The following is a 19,741-nucleotide window of genomic DNA, read 5'->3' as shown; positions in this document are numbered from 1 at the left end:
CACAGCATAGGGTTGAGTTATATCTCCACTTCCAGTATAAATAAAATTGACATTCACGTAGCTGTTTTTATACTTTTAACATATTAAAGAATTTGAGTATTACTGAAGAAAGACATGTTTTATTGAAGCTTTTCATCCTGCACTCATCAGAATATTGCACAAGAACACAAATATAAGGAGAAAAGCAACATTTATATGCATGAAAATATATTAATATACAGGGCAGACAATCCTTTGCAGACAAGAGGACCACATACTTGAACTGTGCCTGTTTCACCTTTAGGTGATAGCCATTCCCTAGTTCATTTCTCAGGGCAGTGCTCTAACCAATTAGAGTCAGAGACAATCTGCCTGATTGAAGCTTTAAACAAGGTCTAGCTGTTAACTGTTAATCAGCATTAGTGGATGCACTCTCCATACCAAAAGCTACAGTGACAGAGTCATAGTGATATGTAGCTCAGAACAGGGCCCTTTTGTTGCATCACATCTGCATCTCTACCAATTAAAGTGCACTTGCCTCTCACACTATAACCAGTACTCTCCTCTGAAGCAGTAAAACTTTGAGCTTGCCCCTTGAATTTGTATTTTTGCAAGATGTCCTACTGAGTGCAGGATGAAAAACTTAAAGAACATATCTTTGCATTTCCTCAATTTTTCATGTTTAACAGTGATGTTACATTGCTTTACTCACACCTCCACCTTATGGTTAAACTTGCCTTGGAGCAAGTTTTCAGTACTTTGGATTTGTTGTATTGAAGCTGATGGGCAACTTTAAAATACATCTATATCTGGTACTTATAATGATTTTTCCTTTGTAATTTATTTTGCTCTTGCTTAAAGAATGTTATTACATCTTGCATAAAGACAAATTCTTACCCTGTAACCAGAGAATATGTTATTTTTATGCTTTGAGCATGTAATAAAAACATACAAACAAGGGATAGAGACAAATATCAGCATTGGCTGTATCCTAAAAATAAGTATATATTTACAATATTCCAACCTTCAACCATGTAAAGAGTGAAACATGATGTACCATCATCAAATGTACAGACATGCTGTGTGTTCTGTCTCACTGAGTATCCCAGAGGGGGATAAAGAACAGGAACTATTGGAAATAGTTGTAAATTTTTACTGGCTTTTCCATCTGTGATGCAATCTACCTTTAAGAGACATGCTCCTGATAATATCAGCGTATCATAGCATGTAACCTCAGAATACAAAGATCTCAGACACATCTGAACTTAGTCACTTGAAACTTGACACATTAATGGGATTGTTTACAACTGAATAGTTTAGTATTAGTTTAGCCACATACAGCAGAATCTTATAGGGGCTTGAACAATGTAGACTATGGTGGGTTTTGCAGTAGAATCACACAAGAAGTCTACTGAGACCTATTTTGAAATCAGGAGCAGTTTGCTGCATCTATAATGCATGTGATGGGTGGCACGGTGAATTTCTTGCCAGACTGCAGGTTGTCAGATAAGAGGTATAATAGCGAATTAAACACATTATTAACAACACAACATGCTTCATCAATATTCAGCCTCCGATCTTACCAAACTAGACATTGCAAAGTCTGATCATGAAAGTCAGAGGGGTCCTGGCAACTTCAGCTCATGGCTACCTGCAAAAGGTCTACACATTGTTCAACATGAAACAGAATCTCATGAAGCTATCCATAGGCACTATCCACATGCACCCCTTGTCCATGCATATTGGCATCCAACATTTACAACTTCAGGATTCTCATGGCACCTCTTCTATCCAATTGCAGGGGCACTTAGAAAGCACAGAGCACTGCACTGTGGGTAAACCAGCTACTAGCACTGAATGATTGCTGCAAGGACACTGCGCAATGACAGTTACCCAGCTGATGGACTGGACCATGCAGCCTCTCAGGGCTACTCGCTTGCTCTCTAAATGTTTACATACTTATTTGCAACATCCACGCTGTACGATGTCATCTCTGTTAGCATACTGGTGCTGAAGGCAGAGCCAAAAGGTATCAATGGTACTGCAATGACATGTTCTTTTGTGCAGACATACAGACAGGCTGCTTGTCAGGAGGAAATGGGGGAGTGTTTCCTGTGTGAAGCCAATATAACACCTATAGCCAGCAGCACAGCAAACACACTCAACAAAACAGCCAAATTTTCAAGTATATCAAAACACATAATAGCAAAAAAAAATTCCTTTCCTCTTCGTAACATTTATGTCAATCTGTTATCTGTGAAGAACTAGGGTTGACTTTTGCATGATATATATGAAAATTCCAGATTTTTTGGCCAAAAATAGGGGGTTGACAAAGTTTCGGAGAAGATTTGTAGCTCGGGTGCTCGTTGTGAAAATCACTACCAATAATTACCCCTCTCCTGTAGCTTACCATGTCCTCCAAAGCAGTTCTGCTTACCCCACATTGACCTTGATTTGCACTTCCCCCACCATCCTTAACCCTATAGCTACATGTTGCCTCTCCTTTTTCCCCGGTCTTGACTCCCCCCACCTTTTTGGCAAGTATTCCCCTGTTTTCCCGACAGAACCCATCCTCTCACCCTTCACTTTCCCAAATAATCGATGCACCTGGGATCATATTCATCTCAGACATCCCACCAACTTCAATACAAGTCTCATGGACCTGACTGACCAGGCCCCTGACAGATGGTACATGACTCCACTGCCTGATTGTAATGGTCCTACAGGACTCACTGTTACCAACTCCCTGGACTATATTCAGGTATAACATCTATCCTCAAGTAAGAGTCAATTCATGTAAAAGTCAACCCCCTATGTTGTGGTTCTGTTCGCCGAGCTGGGAATTTGTCTTGCAAACGTTTCGTCCCCTGTCTAGGTGACATCCTCAGTGCTTGGGAGCCTCCTGTGAAGCGCTTCTGTGATGTTTCCTCCGGCATTTATAGTGGCCTGTCTCTGCCGCTTCCGGTTGTCAGTTCCAGCTGTCGGCTGTAGTGGCCGGTATATTGGGTCCAGGTCGATGTGTTTGTTGAGAGAGTCTGTGGATGAGTGCCATGCCTCTAGGAATTCCCTGGCTGTGCTCTGTTTGGCTTGCTCTATAATGGTAGTATTGTCCCAGTCGAATTCATGTTGCTTGTCATAGGTAAGCCAAACAGAGAACAGCCAGGGAATTCCTAGAGGCATGGCACTCATCCACAGACTCTCTCAACAAACACATCGACCTGGACCCAATATACCGGCCACTACAGCCGACAGCTGGAACTGACAACCGGAAGCGGCAGAGACAGGCCACTATAAATGCCGGAGGAAACATCACAGAAGCGCTTCACAGGAGGCTCCCAAGCACTGAGGATGTCACCTAGACAGGGGACGAAACGTTTGCAAGACAAATTCCCAGCTCGGCGAACAGAACCACAACATAGGGGGTTGACTTTTACATGAATTGACTCTTACTTGAGGATAGATGTTATACCTGAATATAGTCCAGGGAGTTGGTAACAGTGAGTCCTGTAGGACCATTACAATCAGGCAGTGGAGTCATGTACCATCTGTCAGGGGCCTGGTCAGTCAGGTCCATGAGACTTGTATTGAAGTTGGTGGGATGTCTGAGATGAATATGATCCCAGGTGCATCGATTATTTGGGAAAGTGAAGGGTGAGAGGATGGGTTCTGTCGGGAAAACAGGGGAATACTTGCCAAAAAGGTGGGGGGAGTCAAGACCGGGAAAAAAGGAGAGGCAACGTGTAGCTATAGGGTTAAGGATGGTGGGGGAAGTGCAAATCAAGGTCAATGTGGGGTAAGCAGAACTGCTTTGGAGGACATGGTAAGCTACAGGAGAGGGGTAATTATTGGTAGTGATTGTCACCACCATAGCCTCCAAAAGAGGAATATCGAGAACCAAAGTGGGCATCGTTAAGCGATAATGTCAGGATTAATGGGACAGGGAAGACAGTTGGAGACAAAGTTCACTGTGGAAGGTCTCTACACTGATTGACTTGCACAAAACTTTCCAGTGGCTATGAGGCTTAGAGAGAACATTGGTGGCAAGTTGTTCCAGGAACTGAGTGTAGTAAAGTGCGATTCAAAATCGGATAACAGGAAGGACATCAGGGTTGGCTAGGTAGTTAATAAGGTGAGGTTAGTGAGATATGGCAAGAAATTTACCTAGGCCTTGCATAAGAAACCCTCCAAAAATCTCAATGTAACTTAGTCAAAAATACATAAGATTCAGCTTGTCATGGTTGCGATTGTAATATGTATATATCATGACTAATAAAATTCTCTTGAATCTTTCTGTATGTCACCCGCATCTAGTTCACATGTAATGGGGCTAATGTAGCTATTTCCTCATCAGGTCCATATGGCCTGGTGTATGCAAAAGCCTGCATCACAGTGGCAGAACACATAATCAGATATCCTATGTACAAACAAGAAACAAGTGTAGGCCACTCAGCCCTTCAAACCTGCAATGTCATTAAAGAAGATCATGGCTGATCTGATTTTAACCTCAACTTTACATTCCTGCTTAGCCCTGACAGTCTTTCATTCCCTTGGAAATCAAGAATCTATCTATCTATGCCTTAAAAATATTTTAAAATTCTGTATCCACTGCCTTTTGAGGAAGGAAATTCCAAAGACAAGCATCTAAAATACAAGTTGGAGATGCCGGAGGTAGTCAGGAACCAGATGTTTAATGCCTTTGCTCATTCAGCTGATTTCAACCAGTGCAGAGGTAGGTGTGGCACTGTTAGTGACCTCAGTGTTTGAGGCTAATGTGGGGAGTAAGTACCAAGAGTTGCTATTCCTTGAAACTCGATAGAAGTCATGTGAGGACCTGGAAGACCTGGCATTTAATGTTTTATTTTTGTTTCTAGCATTTCCTTTGTTTTTAATCTTTACTGATTAAGATCACTAACCCACCACATGCTCTCACCACTGATTGGTACATATATCAGTCAGTCAGGATTGGGGCCACAGTTTCCACAACACTTATTGCAGTTACTGCTCTGTCTATTGTCCTGTTTACCACAATATTCATGTCATGGCTACATTGTGTACTGGGTGTGTTGTAGCCTTGCTGTGTGCTGTCCATCTGGCTTGATTAAAATAGATAATAAAAATGACCCTATGATTTTCAACTGGTTTTGCTTGCAAGAGGATCCAGAGATTAATCTTTAATTCTAAAAGATTCCATGACAATCTGGAAGGGATGATAATCATACGAGTGAATACAATATCTACTTATGACAGAGAGTGGTTAATTATTTATGTCTAGACCTTTATCATGGGTAGCTACGGTCTGCTGCTATTTGTCTGATTATCTTTCACTGGAATGAAATGTCAGGCTATGTAATGGAGTCTGACGTCAGCCCATAACTTAACAAATCACTGATGAATGTACCACTGCTAAGCTGGCTTAAAATATTGGTTAAAGGAATGATGTTGTCTAGTATTAGAATCTAATTGATCAAAAGGGGATTATAGCTCTCCAGCAACCAAATACCAAGATTTAGATAGGTAAATACAAATGTTGGAACAAAGAAGGTTGTTCAACCTCTTTGAATCTGTTCTGGGGTTCAACTCAATTTAAAAATTTCAGTAAGGGGACGTGGGTGTCACTATATTTATTGCACCTCTCCAACTGCCCTTGAAAAACGTGGTAATGAGCTTCCATCTTGAAAGCTGAAGTTCAATTGGTCCAGGTACAGCCACAATACCATTAGGGAGGGAGTTCTAAGATGTTGACACAGTGACACGGAAAAATAGCAATATATTTCTAAGTCAGGATGGTGAGTGGCTTGAAGTGGAATGATTCTGCAGTTAGCTGTTTGGAGTTTGCCCAGTTTTCTTCAACAGTAGCTTTGCTGATGAACTGTTTCAGCAATCAGAGGCAAACTTAATTTATCTTTACCTTCACATGTTGGAGTGTCAGGTCTAAGTTCTTTCCACAGTACACTTTAGGAGAATGGAACTTCAAGCATGTGCGGGTCCGCAGGTCACCAGCTCTCTGACACACTTGCACACAGAGACCAGGAGTTACAATTTTTTTTTAAATTCCCTTTTCCATTTATTTTTGGAAGGATAAAGCACAAACATGTTTTTCACCCAGAACTGTCTTTCTTTAAAATTATTTTGCCCACCATCTAGGACACAGCCCAGTGGAGACCACAGTTTTTTTTTGTGAATGACATTTTTCCTTTTGTAATGTTGCTGTCTGAGGTTTCTTCAGAACTCATTGTAATTCATGCAGCACAACCACCTGATGAAGGAGCAGCGCTCCGAAAGCTAGTGCTTCCAAATAAACCTGCTGGACTATAACCTGGTGTTGTGTGATTTTTAACTTTGTCCACCCCAGTCCAACACCGGCACTACCAAGTCATAATTCATGCTGGAATTTTACACCACTGAATTTACATTCTTTGCAATCTTTTAGTTTGGATGTCTTTCTTTTCAAAAACACGTTGTCGCTAAATGTTCAATACATCCATAACCGATATACTATAGAGAAATGTAATATAATTTTAAATTCTTGATATTCTAGTTTTCTTGAGATAAAGGCCATTATACCAATCATTTTAATGTTTTTAAGCCTATCCACTCTCATTTAGTAATTTCTGTGGTTGAACCCCCGAATTTCTCTACAATTCTTGCTTTTCACCATTTAGAAAATACCTTTTATCCATCTGTTTTAGGTCTAAAATGGATAGACCTATACTACTCCATAGAAGTCTGTTTACCACAGCTTTTCTAGCTCACCTATTGAAATAATTCCACAGAGGCCAGTATACGTCACCTTTTAATTGCACATGAACAGTCCTTGACTATTGCTTCTTCATAGTTAGCTCTCCGAGTGTCAGTATTTTTAACACACCCCTTTATATATATCAGCCAGGGCTCCCTGACTGAACCAGATTACCAGCCCCAGTCAGGGAACTCATTCTATGAAATTCAGCTGGCTGACCTCATACAATCACTATGCCAAGCTACATTTTTTTGCAAAGCTCTGTTCCAACCTACACAAGTTATTCAGCTATTAATCTCAGTGAAGTCAGCAAACAAGCACATTTGTCTCTGTATATGTTCAGAGTCGAGAGCGTAGAGCTGGAAAGACATTACAGGTCAGGCAGCATCCGAGGAGCAGAAGAATTGACATTTTGGGCATAAGCCCTTCATCATTAGGTCCTGATGAAGGGCTTATGCCCAAAACATCCATTCTCCTGCTCCTCAGATGCTGCTTGACCTGCTGTGTCTTTCCAGCACCACACTCTGAACGCTGATCTCCAGCATCTGCAGTCCTCACTTTCTCCTCTGTATACGTTCATCCAAGTCATTTATAAATGTTATGAAAAGCTGAAATCCATACACAGAGTTACACACAAACCAAAATACCATGAAAGCTGAAAAAGAAAGAGAAAATGCTACAAATATTCAGCAGGTCTGAAGAGAGTAGTTAACATATCAGGTCAATGACTGAAGAATTAAAGCTGTGTCAATGTTTAAACAAGGACAGAGACTGGTAAAAGTAGGAGGGAAAAAAAGGAAGGCTTGTGAGACAGAGGAGATTAATGATACAAGGCAAAAATAAATGGAAATAGACAAATAAAGAAACAAAATATGGATCGAGAGAAGCTGTAAATAGCTACAAGTGAAACAATTGCCAACATATGCTACATGGAAAAATAAGAACAATGGTTATGGTCTGAAATTGTTGAATTCAAGGTTGAGACCTTAAGCAAAAATCAGAAAATGTTGGAAATACTCATCAAGACTGGCAGCCTCTGTGGACAGTGAGACAATTAATGCTTCAGGTCAAGAAACTTTCATCAGAAATGTTAAATCTGTTTTAATCTTCTCTTGCTGCCAGGACTGTTGAATATTTCTTGAGTTTTTCGGTTATATTTCAGATTTATAGCATCTGTTCTTATATTTGAGTCTAGTCATCGTGATTTGCCTAACTGGATGGATCGACAGATGAACGATTGGTTTATTGAGAGTCATTTAGGGGTGGAGGTGTTAATTGTCATGGTTTCTTCCCACAGTCACAAAGATGTGCAGGTCAGGTGAATTGGCCATGATAAATTGCCCATAGTGTTAGGTGCATTAGTCAGAGGGAAATAGGTCTGGGTGGGTTATTCTTCGGAGGGTCGATGTGGACTGGTTGGGTTGAAGGGCCTGTTTCCACACTGTAGGGAATCTAATAAAAAAAAACAAAAAAAAACAACTGGTGAAATGATTGTGTTGCTACATCTGACTTAGGAGGTCTGCATTCAAGTCCTACCTGCCCTGGAGGTATACAATAATATCTCCGGACAGGTTTTAAAACCATAAGAAATAGGAACAGGAATAGGCTGGATGTGTCACACTGGCAGTTTTCCAAATCTCTGGTACTTCTCCAGAATCAAAGGATTTTGGAAAATTCAAACCAATACATCCACTATCTCTGCAGCAACTTCTTTTAGGATCCGAGGATACAAGCCATCAGGGCCAGGAGACTGATCTGCTTTAAGCCCATTAATACTAATAACTCTCAAGTGATGATGATGGTACTTAATTCCTCACCCACATTTTTATTACTAATGAAATGTTTGAAGTGTCTTCCACCATAAAGACTGATGCAGAATATCTTTACAACCTTTGCCATCTGTTTGCTCCCCATAACCGTCACCCCAGATTAATTTTATAAGGGGTCTATGTTCACTTTGACCTTGCTTTTTCTTTTAATATATATAAAGAAACTCTTTGTCAATTTTTATATTCCTCATTAGTTTGCCCTTGCAATTTATCTTCTGTTTTTTGTTAGACAGCAACTTAACTTCCTTGGTTAGCAATGGTTGGTTTATTCCTTTCTTAGAATCTTTCCTCCTTACTGGGATATATGTTTATTCTGAGAGTCAGGAATCCTGAAATAAAACAGCTCAGTACAGATACTTCGGCCCTCAATGTTACACTGACCTATGAAACTAATTTGAAGTCCATCTAACCAACACTATTCCATTTTCGTCCGTATGCCTATCCAATGATCATTTAAATGCCCATAAGGTTGGCCTTAATCTGCCATTGCTTCCTTACTGTCATTCCTGTTCATCTTTCCACCCCCAGTTCACTTTAGCCAATACTACCCTCATTTCACTGTAATTCCCTTTATTCAAGTTAAACACAATTGTCTTCAACCTATGTTTCTCACTCTCTTGATTGGTAACAGGATCAAGAGTTACAGGGAGAAGGCAGGAGAATGCAGGTGTTGAGAAACACAGCAGCCATAATTGAATGGGCCAAGTGGCCTAATTCTGCTCCTTTCTCGTATGATCTTATGGGTCTGTAAAACTGAACATTAAATCATTTCATGTTATGATCATTCCTTCTAAGGGGATATTGTACTATAGTCATTTATTAAACCTACCTCAGTACCCATTACCAGATCGAAGATAACCTGCTCCCTGGTTGCCTCCATGTCATACAATGTTGATTAGAAAATATCCACCATAAACAATTATAATTTATAACATTTTTATGGAAATTAATTAAAGATTGTTTTTCATAATTCACAATTTGTTGAAAAAAGTACAACTACTTAAGAGACAGAATAAAAACAAAATGTTTACTGCACTCTGTTTTATTTTATGGTCCACAGATCATATGTTGACATGTTGAGTTCATACTTTAATAAAAAACATAAAGTGCTGCAGGAAGTCAACAGCTCTGGCACCATTTGATAAAAAGAAATTAACATTTCGACGCTTATATGACTTCGAAATTTCCCAGGTTTTTCCAGTACTTTCTCAAGTATTGCATTTGCAGTATTATACTTTATTGAGTTCACTAAGTGACCCATCTGGCCTAAATAAGTACCAAGCCCTGTTGTCAACAGAGACTCACCTTTACAAAGATGGTCGCCGTCTGCCCATTAGACTATTGTTCTCCTTTACAAAAATGGTCGCCGACCGGTGGTATGGCGATCTGCCAACCTTTACAAAGATGGCCACTGTCCAGCAGTTCCTTTTAACGGGGCAGGAAAAAAATGCTGGAAATCACAGAGGATCAGGCAGCATCCGTGAAGAGAGAGCAAGCTAACATTTCGAGTCGAGATGACTCTTCAGTATCTGCAGTAAAATTTCCCCTCTTTTTAACAGGGATTGCGGCTGTGAGGCGTACAGGTGCCGCCTGGGGTCGCTGTAGGAGGCAAGTTCAAGCGGACGACGGACTCTCCTGGTTGAGGGTCTCCCCGAGATTTGGCAGAGTGCGCATGCTCAGCTCCCCCGTTGCTGGGTCAGTGTCAGAGCGTGCGCAGTAGGCCTGGTGTGTGGGGGGGAAGGGGGCGGTCGCCGAATGTGGCCTTAGCAACGCCGTACGTCTGTCCGCCTGCAGGAGCCTGAGGCCGAGCCCCGCGCTGGCGTGAGAGGGAGACACAGACATATATCGAGCAAAGCAACCATCTCACCTTGAATCCAACACCCCCCCTCCTCGCCCCCGGCCTAACCTAACCATGCTGGAGGGACTGGCAGCCTGGGTCCTCAACACTTACATTGGCAAATATGTAAATAACCTCAACACAGACCAGCTCTCCATAGCCCTGATGAAAGGTACTACAGAACATCAGCTGCTTGAACCAGTGCTAACCTGTCACACGGCCAGGTGCTCTGTTGTGGTGTATATATATATATACTGTAGTCAGTACTAACGCAGTAATTTCTAGAAGGTCTTCAGGACGGTTGTGATGGAGGGAGGTCACTGTAATGTTTATAACTTTGACCATTGGCCCGAAGAATCTACTTGCTTGGTCTGCGTGCTTTTCTGAGCAGAGAAGCTCCTGCAAATGTATTTTCTTCCAATGACAAAGTCGGCCCTGTTCTCGTGACGGTTTTACTTTCGGTTACCCAAAAGAATTCGGGTGAAAGAGCACAGGCACTTTCAATTTCTCACCCCCCCCCCCTACCTTTTTAAAACTTTTGTTAAAAATTAAAATTTGATTGTCAGCTGTTCCTGCTCGATATTTCTCTCATCTTAATTTCCAGCGTGTTAAATCCAAGCGGGGAAGCGGTCTGAAATCGCTTTGGGGTGCATTGGCCGTCAGAATAGACACCTAACAACAAAGTGACCATGCAGTGATTTGGTTGAGATGGGCCCACTGGTTCAAGCTGTTATATAACTAATTGTGCATATGCTCCTGTGATGGAAATATTTGTATTTTGTAAAGTTAGATTTTAAGAAAAAGTTTTTTAAAATTAATTTATGGAATGTGGCTATCACTGGCTGCCCTGGCATTTATTTAAAGACAAAAATACTTCAGATTCTGGAATCCAAAGTAAACAAACAGGAGGCTGGAAGAACGCAGCAAACCAGGCGCTTGTTGCTGCCTGACGTTTTGTGTGATTCGGAGATGCCGGTGTTGGACTGAGGTGTACAAAATTAAAAATCACACAACATCAGGTTATAGTCCAACAGGTTTTTAATTGGAAGCACACTAGCTTTCGGAGCGACGCTCCTTCATCAGGTGATTGACGTGTTGTATTCTTCCAGCCTTCTGTTTGTTTACTTTGGCCTGGCATTTATTGGCAATCTCTAGTTGCCATTAACATGATGTGATGAGCTGCTTTCATATACTGCTCCAGTTCATTTGGTGTAGGGATTTTGTTAGGGAGGGAGTTGCAGGAGTTTTGGTACAGTCATGTTGAAAGTGCAGCAACATATTTACAAGTATGGACGGTGAATGGTTTGGAGAGGAACTTGCAGGCAATAGTATTCCTATGCAACTCCTGCCCTTCTAGCAGTTGTGGGTTTAGAACATGCTGTCTCAGAGCCTTGGTGAAATTCTGCAATGTATCTCATAACTCGCACATACTTGTGTTACTGCTTGTTAGTTGTGCCAGGGTTTCGGAGGGTTGGTGGTGGAATGTTTATAGATGTGTCATTTAAGTGGATTACTTTGTTGTAAATGGTGTTGAACTTCTTGAGTATTGTTTAAAGTCGCATCCAGGCAAGTGGTGAGTATTCTACCACATTCCTCTGTTGACTTGTAGATGGTGGTCGGCTCTTGGGGAGCCAAGAAGTGAGTCATTTGCTGCAGTATTCCCAGCCTTCTGACCTGCTTTTGCAGCCTCACTATTTTTATGGCTAGTCCAGTTCAGCTTCTGGTCAGTGGTAACCTCCAGGATGTTGATAGTGGGGTATTCAGCAAAGGTATTACCATTAAATGTTAAGCGGTGATGGTCAGATCTTCTGTTGAATATTGTCATTGCCTCATACTTGTATGGTGGAAACGTTACTTGCCATTTTTCAGCCCAAACCTGGATATTGTCCAGATCTTGCAGCATTTGAACATAGCTGTCTTCAGTAACTGAGTCACGAATGTTACTGAACTTTGTGCAATCATCAGTGAACATTCCAATTTCTGACATTGTCCTTTGTGCTAGATATGACTCCAATGAGTGGAAAGCTTTCCTCGTGATTCCCATTAACTCTAGTTTTTCTAGGACTGTTGTCACTATAAGAGGTAGTCACTCTCACCTCACCTCTGAAATTCAGCTTGTTTGCCCATATTTGAGCCGAGGCCATGATTGTGTCAGGAACTGCGTGACCCTGGTGGGACCCAAACTGAACATCAATGAGGCTTGATAGCACTACTGATGACTTGCTCCCTGACTTTACTGATTATCGAGAGTAGATTGATAGGCAGTAATTGGCTGTGTTGGATTTGTCCTGCCTTTTGTATATGAGACTTAGCTAGACAATTTCACAAATTGTTGGGTACAGCAATTTTTAGGAGGACAAGTATTCAGTACTGTTGCTGGACTGTAGGTCAAGGCCCATTAGCCTTTGTAGAATCCAGTGCCTTCAACTATGTTTTGATATAATATTAGGTGAATTAAATTGGCTGAAGACTAGGATTTGTGTTTCTTGGACCTTCAGAGGAACCCAAGATGGATCATTCACTCAGCACTTCTGGCTTAAGATTGTTGTAAATGCTTCAGGCTTATTGTTTGCACTGACGAATTGAATTCCCATTATTGAAGATGAGATATTTTGTGTAGTGACCCCTTAAAGTGAGTTGCTTAATAGTCTATCATCAATTTGTGACTAGGTGTAGTAGGACTCCAGTGCTTAGATGTATTGTTTATGTAATTTCTTAACCCTGTTTTTCACTTGCTACTTATACTTTTTGGCACATTAGTAGTTCTCTGTTGCAGCTTTGTCAGGTTGACGCCTTATGCCTGGCTGCTCCTAGCACACCTTCCTGCAATTTTCATCAAACCAGGGTTGACCTTGACTTGATGGTAATGGTAGAGTGGAGGATAGCTGGGCCAGCTTGTAGATTGCATCAGATTTCAATTCTGCTGCTGCTGATGACAAATGGTGCCTCATGGGTGTCCGGTCTTGAGTTTTTTTAACTTAGCGTGGTGATAGTGCCACATAGCATGCCACACTATCCTCCAGAACTGTGCAGTGTGGTCACCCATACAGGTATTGTCATGGACAGAAGCATCTTAGCAGGAAGCTGAGGTCAAGTATGTTTTTCCATGTCATTGGTTCTCTCATCATTTGCTGCAGACCCATTCTAGCAACTGTGTGCTTCAGTACTGGTACAACATCGCCGCTTTTGTTTATAAACATTGAAGCTCCCCATCCAATGTAATTCTACCCCCTTGCCAAATGGTGGTCAACACCATGGAATGCTGGGATGGGGGGGGGGGGTGCACGGGAGAGGGAGAGGAAGGGGTGGAATGTGTGGAAATCAACAAGAGGTTTCTTTATTTGTGTTTGACCTGAGAGATCTGCAGTCAATGTTGAGGATTCCCAGGACAAAACCTCTATTTTTGATTTGATTTATTATTGTCACATATAGCTAGGAAATTGAAAGGTTTCGTTTTGTGTGTAGTGTAGGCAGCTCATCCCACACAAAGTGCATTAGGGCAATCGAACAGAGCAAAGAATACAGTGTTACAGCTGCAGAGGAGGTGCACAGAGCGAGATTAGCATTAAGTTTAAAATTTGAGAGGTCCATTCAGAAGTCTTAGCAACAGCGAGAAGAAGCTGTTCTTGAATCTGTTTGTGTATACAAACTTCTTTATCTCAATGGAAGAGGGTGGAAGAGAGTATAATCAGGTGGGAGGGGCCTTTGATTTTGTTGGTTGCTTTCTTGCGGCATGGGTAGTATAGATGGTGTCAGTGGTTGGAAGGCAGGTTTGTATGATGATCTGGGCTGTGTTCACTACTCTATGTAGTTTCTTGCAGTCTTGGGAAGAGCAGTTGCCAAATCATGTTGTGATTCACCCAGATAGGATATTTTCTATGGTGAATGTATAAAAATTGGTAAGCGTCCTTGTGGACATGCCGAATTTTGTTAGTCTGCTGAGGAAGTAGAGATGTTGTTGTGCTTTCTTGACCATTGCGTTAACATGGGTGTTTGAGGATATATAGTTAGTGATCCTCATTCCCAGGAACTTGACACTGTCAACTACCTCCACCTCAGCACCATTAATATAGACAGGGGCATGCCCCTCCACCCCACTTCCTGAAGTCAATGACCAGCTCTTTTGTTATGCTGATATTGATTGAGAGATTGTTGTCTTTACAGCAAGCCGCTAAGCACTCAATTTCTGTCTGTTTTCTGTCATGTCGTTGTTTGAGATCCCTCCCAAAATAGTAGTGTCATCAACAAATTTGTAACTGGAGTCGGGGTGAAATTTGGCCATAGTCAAGTGTATAATGAGTATAGTAGGAGGCTGAGTACGCAATCTTGCTGGCTACCAGTGTTGAGGATTATGCTGGACTGACTGTATATCACTGTGCTGTCACACCTCTATTTGGTCTGTCCTGCCAATAAGGCAGATTGTATCTAGGCATAGTGATAGTATTGTTTGGGACATTGTGTGTAAGCTATGATTCCCTGAATATGACCATGCCAGATTGTTGCTTGACTATTTTATGATACAAGGTAAAAACAATGACTGCAGATGCTGGAAACCAGATTCTGGATTAGTGGTGCTGGAAGAGCACAGCAGTTCAGGCAGCATCCAAGTAGCTTCGAAATCGGCGTTTCGGGCAAAAGCCCTTCATCAGGAATAAAGGCAGAGAGCCTGAAGGGTGGAGAGATAAGCTAGAGGAGGGTGGGGGTGGGGACAAAGTAGCATAGAGTACAATGGGTGAGTGGGGGAGGGGATGAAGGTGATATGATAGGTCAGGGAGGAGAGGGTGGAGTGGATAGGTGGAAAAGGAGATAGGCAGGTAGGACAAGTCCGGACAAGTCATGGGGACAGTTACTGAGCTGGAAGTTTAGAACTAGGGTGAGGTGGGGGTAGGGGAAATGAGGAAGCTGTTGAAGTCCACATTGATGCCCTGGGGTTGAAGTGCTCCGAGGCGGAAGATGAGGCGTTCTTCCTCCAGGCGTCTGGTGGTGAGGGAGCGGTGGTGAAGGAGGCCCAGGACCTCCATGTAACCATAAAGTGATTGTTGTAATCTCGAAGGATTGTTGTTCATACTTGGTCTGGCCTACATGTGACTCCAAATCCAATTTGAATGACTCTCAACTATCCTCAGAAATGCCACTCAAGTTGTATCAACCTACTAAAAAATGTCAAAAGAGAAATGACAGAATACACCACCTACTGTGAGGGAGGGGGAGTTGAAATGTTGGGCCACGGGGTGGTGTGGTTGATTTGTGCGGGTGTCCCGGAGATGTTCCCTAAAGCGCTCTGCTAGGAGGCGCCCAGTCTCCCCAATGGAGAGGAGACCGCATCAGGCGCAACGGATACAATAAATTATATTAGTGGATGTGCAAGTAAAACTTTGATGGATGTGGAAGGCTCCTTTAGGGCCTTAGATAGAGGTGAGGGAGGAGGTGTGGGCGCAGGTTTTACAGTTCCTGCGGTGGCAGGGGAAAGTGCCAGGATTGGAGGGTGGGTTGTTTTGGGGGCATGGACCTGACCAGATAGTCGTGGAGGGAACGGTCTTTGCGGAAGGCGGAAAGGGGTGGGGAGGGAAATATATCCCTGGTGGTGGGGTCTGTTTGGATGTGGCGGAAATGTCGGCAGATGATTTGGTTTATGTGAAGGTTGGTAGGGTGGAAGGTTTATGATACAACTCTCTCAATTTTGGCAGTAACCAAAGGAAGACTTTGCTGGTGTTAATGCCAGGTGGTGTATTCTGCCATTTCTCTTTTGACATTTTTTAGTAGTTTGATACAACTTGAGTGGCATTTCTGAGGATAGTTGAGAGTCATCCAAATTGGATTTGGAGTCACGTGTAGGCCAGACCAAGTATGAACAGCAATCCTTCGAGATTACAACAATCACTTTATGGTTACTGTGAAAACTTTTAATTCAAATTTTTTATTGAATACAAATTCCCCCATTTGTCAAACCTAGATCTCCAAAACATTACCCCAGTCTCTGGATTGCTAATCCAGTGATAATACTACCTCACCACCTTAGTGTAAAATTGACTTCCCACTCCCATTTGAGCTGAGTAGCACTGAAATGTGCAACAATAAATTTATTCCCTCCAAGTTCATTTATCTGTGAAGACTATTATAAGCCGTACAATACAGGAATGAAATCCTGCTGGTTCCCAACTGTTGCTTATGGAGAGAGCAATTTGAGGTTATGAATTAAGAATGTCGTAGACTCTTGAATTGTGTATGTTAGTTTTTTTCAATGGTCTATTAGTAACAATATATTAAAATTTATTTAGTGATGACATCAGCAGCCATTATGGTCCATGTCAAGAGTGTGATGCTGGAAATGCACAGTAGGTCAGGCAGCATTTGAGGAGCAGGAGAATCGACTTTTCAGGCATAAGCCCTTCATCAGGAATGAAGGGCTTATGCCTGAAAAGTTGATTCTTCTGCTCCTTGGATGCTGACTGACCTGCTGTGCTTTTCCAGCACCACACTCTTGACTCTGATCTCTAGCATCTGCAGTCCACACTTTCTCCATGACTGTCCATGTGTTGTGGTTGCACTCACAGTGCTGTTAGAAGGGGAGTTGTAACCACATAACAAGGAAGAAGTAGCAATGTAAACTGGGATGATGTGCAGCATTATAGGGAATTTGCAGGTTCCCATGCATCTGCTACCTTCAACCTTCTAGTCTTGTGTTTGTAGAACTCCCTGCCACTTGATATGCTTTTGAACTCACTATATTCATACGTCTACTCCAGTTAAGTTTCTGGTCAATGTCGACACTGTGAGGATTCAGTGCTGTTAATGCCATTGCAAGTCAAGGGGGAGATGGTTAGATTCTCTCTCATCAATATGGTCATTTCTTGATACTGAGGCATAACCTAATTTATAATCTACCATTGTAATGATGTAATGTGCTGTGTCTCAAGCTCTGCCATGCTGGCTGAGTTGAAGGATTTGTGTTTTTCCTCTTTCTGTGAGAGAGGGAAATTGATTGTTTTGATCTGTCATGGCATCTCATGTTTGTGTCATATGTGCTGTTTGAATTTTCTGGTGTGAGTGGGATTTTACAAGGTTTAACCAAAGGTTTAGTCAAAGAGATGACTTGTAAGGAAATTCTCACAGGAGCCAAAGAGGAGAGTTTGAAACAGCTGACAAAATGGCCAGCAATGTTGGAGCAAAGGGAGGAGGCTGCCACAGTCTGAGAAAGAGTTACATTGAGGGAAGGTTTTAGACTAAAGCTAATAATGTAGAACTATGGTGGGATGAGTTGTGAAGAGATTTAAGCAATTTTACATTTGAGGCCTTGGGAAACAGGGAGGTAATGTAGATCAGTAAGGACAAAGGGCATATTCTAGGAAATGATTAGGGTAGCAGACATTTGAATGAGTTGAAGTTTATGAAAGATACAAGATTGCCAAGCAGTGCCTTGGCATATTCAATGTATGTATGAGGTTTTCAGTAGTAAGCGAGCTAAGAAAGTGTGGAGGTGAACAACATGGCAGAATTGAAAGTCAGTGGTCTTTGTGATGTAGACACTGAGATTGAAAGCGCATTTCAGGATTGAGCTCTTGTGTGTGAAGAGAGTATTTTGAACCTTGAAACATTACAGTTCATGCTTATGGATAAACTCTATTAATGTTGTCCAGAAGGGGTACTTACAGACAGGATGGATGCAGAATAATACATACAGCATTGACATATCATAGTGCATTAACTTGAGTATGTCAAGTATGTTTCTTTTTTGTTGTGGCCTTTGTTAAATAAGCCTAGTTTTTTAAAAAAACTTTAAGCTCACCACTTTGCAGCTCTCTGCCATGTTATTATGCACTTATGCCTGCCAACAATTTCTCATAGAGTCATAGCGATGTACAGCATGGAAACAGACCCTTCGCTCCAACTCGTCCATGCGGATCAGATATCCCAAACCAATCTAGTCCCACCTGCCAACATCCAGCGGATATCCTTCTAAACCCTTCCTATTCATATACCCATCCAGATGCCTTTTAAATGTTGCAATCGTACCAGCTTCCACCACTACCTCTGACAGCTCATTCCATACACATACCACCCTATGCATCGAAAAAATTGCCCTTCAGGTATCTTTTATATCTTTCCCCTCTCACCCTAAACCTAGGCCCTCTAGTTCTGGACTCCCCCGCCCCAAGGAAAAGACTTTGTCTCTCTATCCTATCCATGCCCTTCATGCTTTTATAAACCTCTATAAGGTCACTCCTCAGCCTCCGATCCTCCAGGGAAAACAGCCCCATCCTATTCAACCTCTCCCTATAGCTCACATCCTCCAACCCTAGGAACATCCTTGTAAATCTTTTCTGAACCCTTTCAAATTTCACAATATCCCCCTGATAGGAAGGAGACCAGATTTGCATGCAATATTCCAAAGGTGGTCTAACCAATGTCTTGTACAGACACAACATGACCTCCTAACTCCTGTACTCCATACTCTGACCAATAAAGGAAAGCATACCATGTCCCATCCTGGTTCTTAGCTCTCTCTTTAGGTCCTTCCAGGCCAACTTGTAACTCTCAAGTGCCCTCACTGAGCCTTCACGTCTCACCCAAACATAAGCCGCCTTTATCTTCTGGTCAAACGATTCAACTTCTTTTGTAAACCATGGCTCCCTCGTTCGACCACTTTCTCCCTTTCTGACAGGTGCATACTTATCAAGGGCACGCAGTAGCTGTTCCTTGAATATGTTCCACATTTCAATTGTGCCCAACCCCTGCAGTTTCCTTCCCCATCCATGCATCCTAAATCTTGCCTGTCAGGAAACCATCCTGTATACATTGCACAAAAACTGGCCCATCTAAAGCATTCAAACTATAGTATTCCCAGTCAATATTTGAAAAGTTAAAGCCCCTATAACAACTACCCTGTTATTCTCACTCCTATCCAGAATGATCTTTGCTATCCTTTTGTCTACACGTCTGGAACTATTCGGAGGCCTATATAAAAAAAAAACTCCCAGCAGGGTGACCTCTCCTTTCCTGTTTCTAACCTCAGCCCATATTACTTCAGTGGACGAGGCTTCAAACGAATACTGTCCTTGACTAACAATGCACCCCCCACCCCAAAATTTTTTCGCTTTTCTTACTGAAACATCTGAATCCCGGAACCTACAACAACCATTCCTGTCCCTGCTCTACCCATGTCTCCAAAATGGCTACAACATCAAAATCCCAGGTACCAACCCATGTTGCAAGTTCACTCACCTTATTCCAGATGTTCCTAACGTTGAAGTAGACTCACTTCAAACTAACTTCTTGCGACCTAGAAACCTTATTTCTGGCCTCAATACTTTCAACCTCCTATATACTCAAACTACAGTTTAGGTTCTCATCCCCTGC

General features: G+C 42.1%; 1 protein-coding gene across 4 annotated transcripts in view; it reads left to right on the top strand.

Annotated features, from left to right (window-relative positions):
• Window positions 1-10,269: 10,269 nt before the first annotated feature.
• The window catches only part of vps13d (vacuolar protein sorting 13 homolog D), a 290,218-nt gene continuing 280,746 nt past the window's right edge, over window positions 10,270-19,741 (top strand). For all 4 annotated transcript variants that reach the window (XM_072586664.1, XM_072586661.1, XM_072586662.1 and 1 more), the window contains exon 1: window positions 10,270-10,556. In XM_072586664.1, the coding sequence (XP_072442765.1) occupies window positions 10,460-10,556 (97 nt within the window). In that variant the 5' untranslated portion in view covers window positions 10,270-10,459. The remainder of the gene's footprint in view (window positions 10,557-19,741) is intronic.

Source organism: Chiloscyllium punctatum, chromosome 16 (genome assembly GCF_047496795.1).
Source record: "Chiloscyllium punctatum isolate Juve2018m chromosome 16, sChiPun1.3, whole genome shotgun sequence".
Taxonomy (NCBI): domain Eukaryota; kingdom Metazoa; phylum Chordata; class Chondrichthyes; order Orectolobiformes; family Hemiscylliidae; genus Chiloscyllium; species Chiloscyllium punctatum.
The sequence above is the reverse complement of the archived record's forward strand: the minus strand, read 5'-3'. Positions and strand labels throughout refer to the sequence as shown.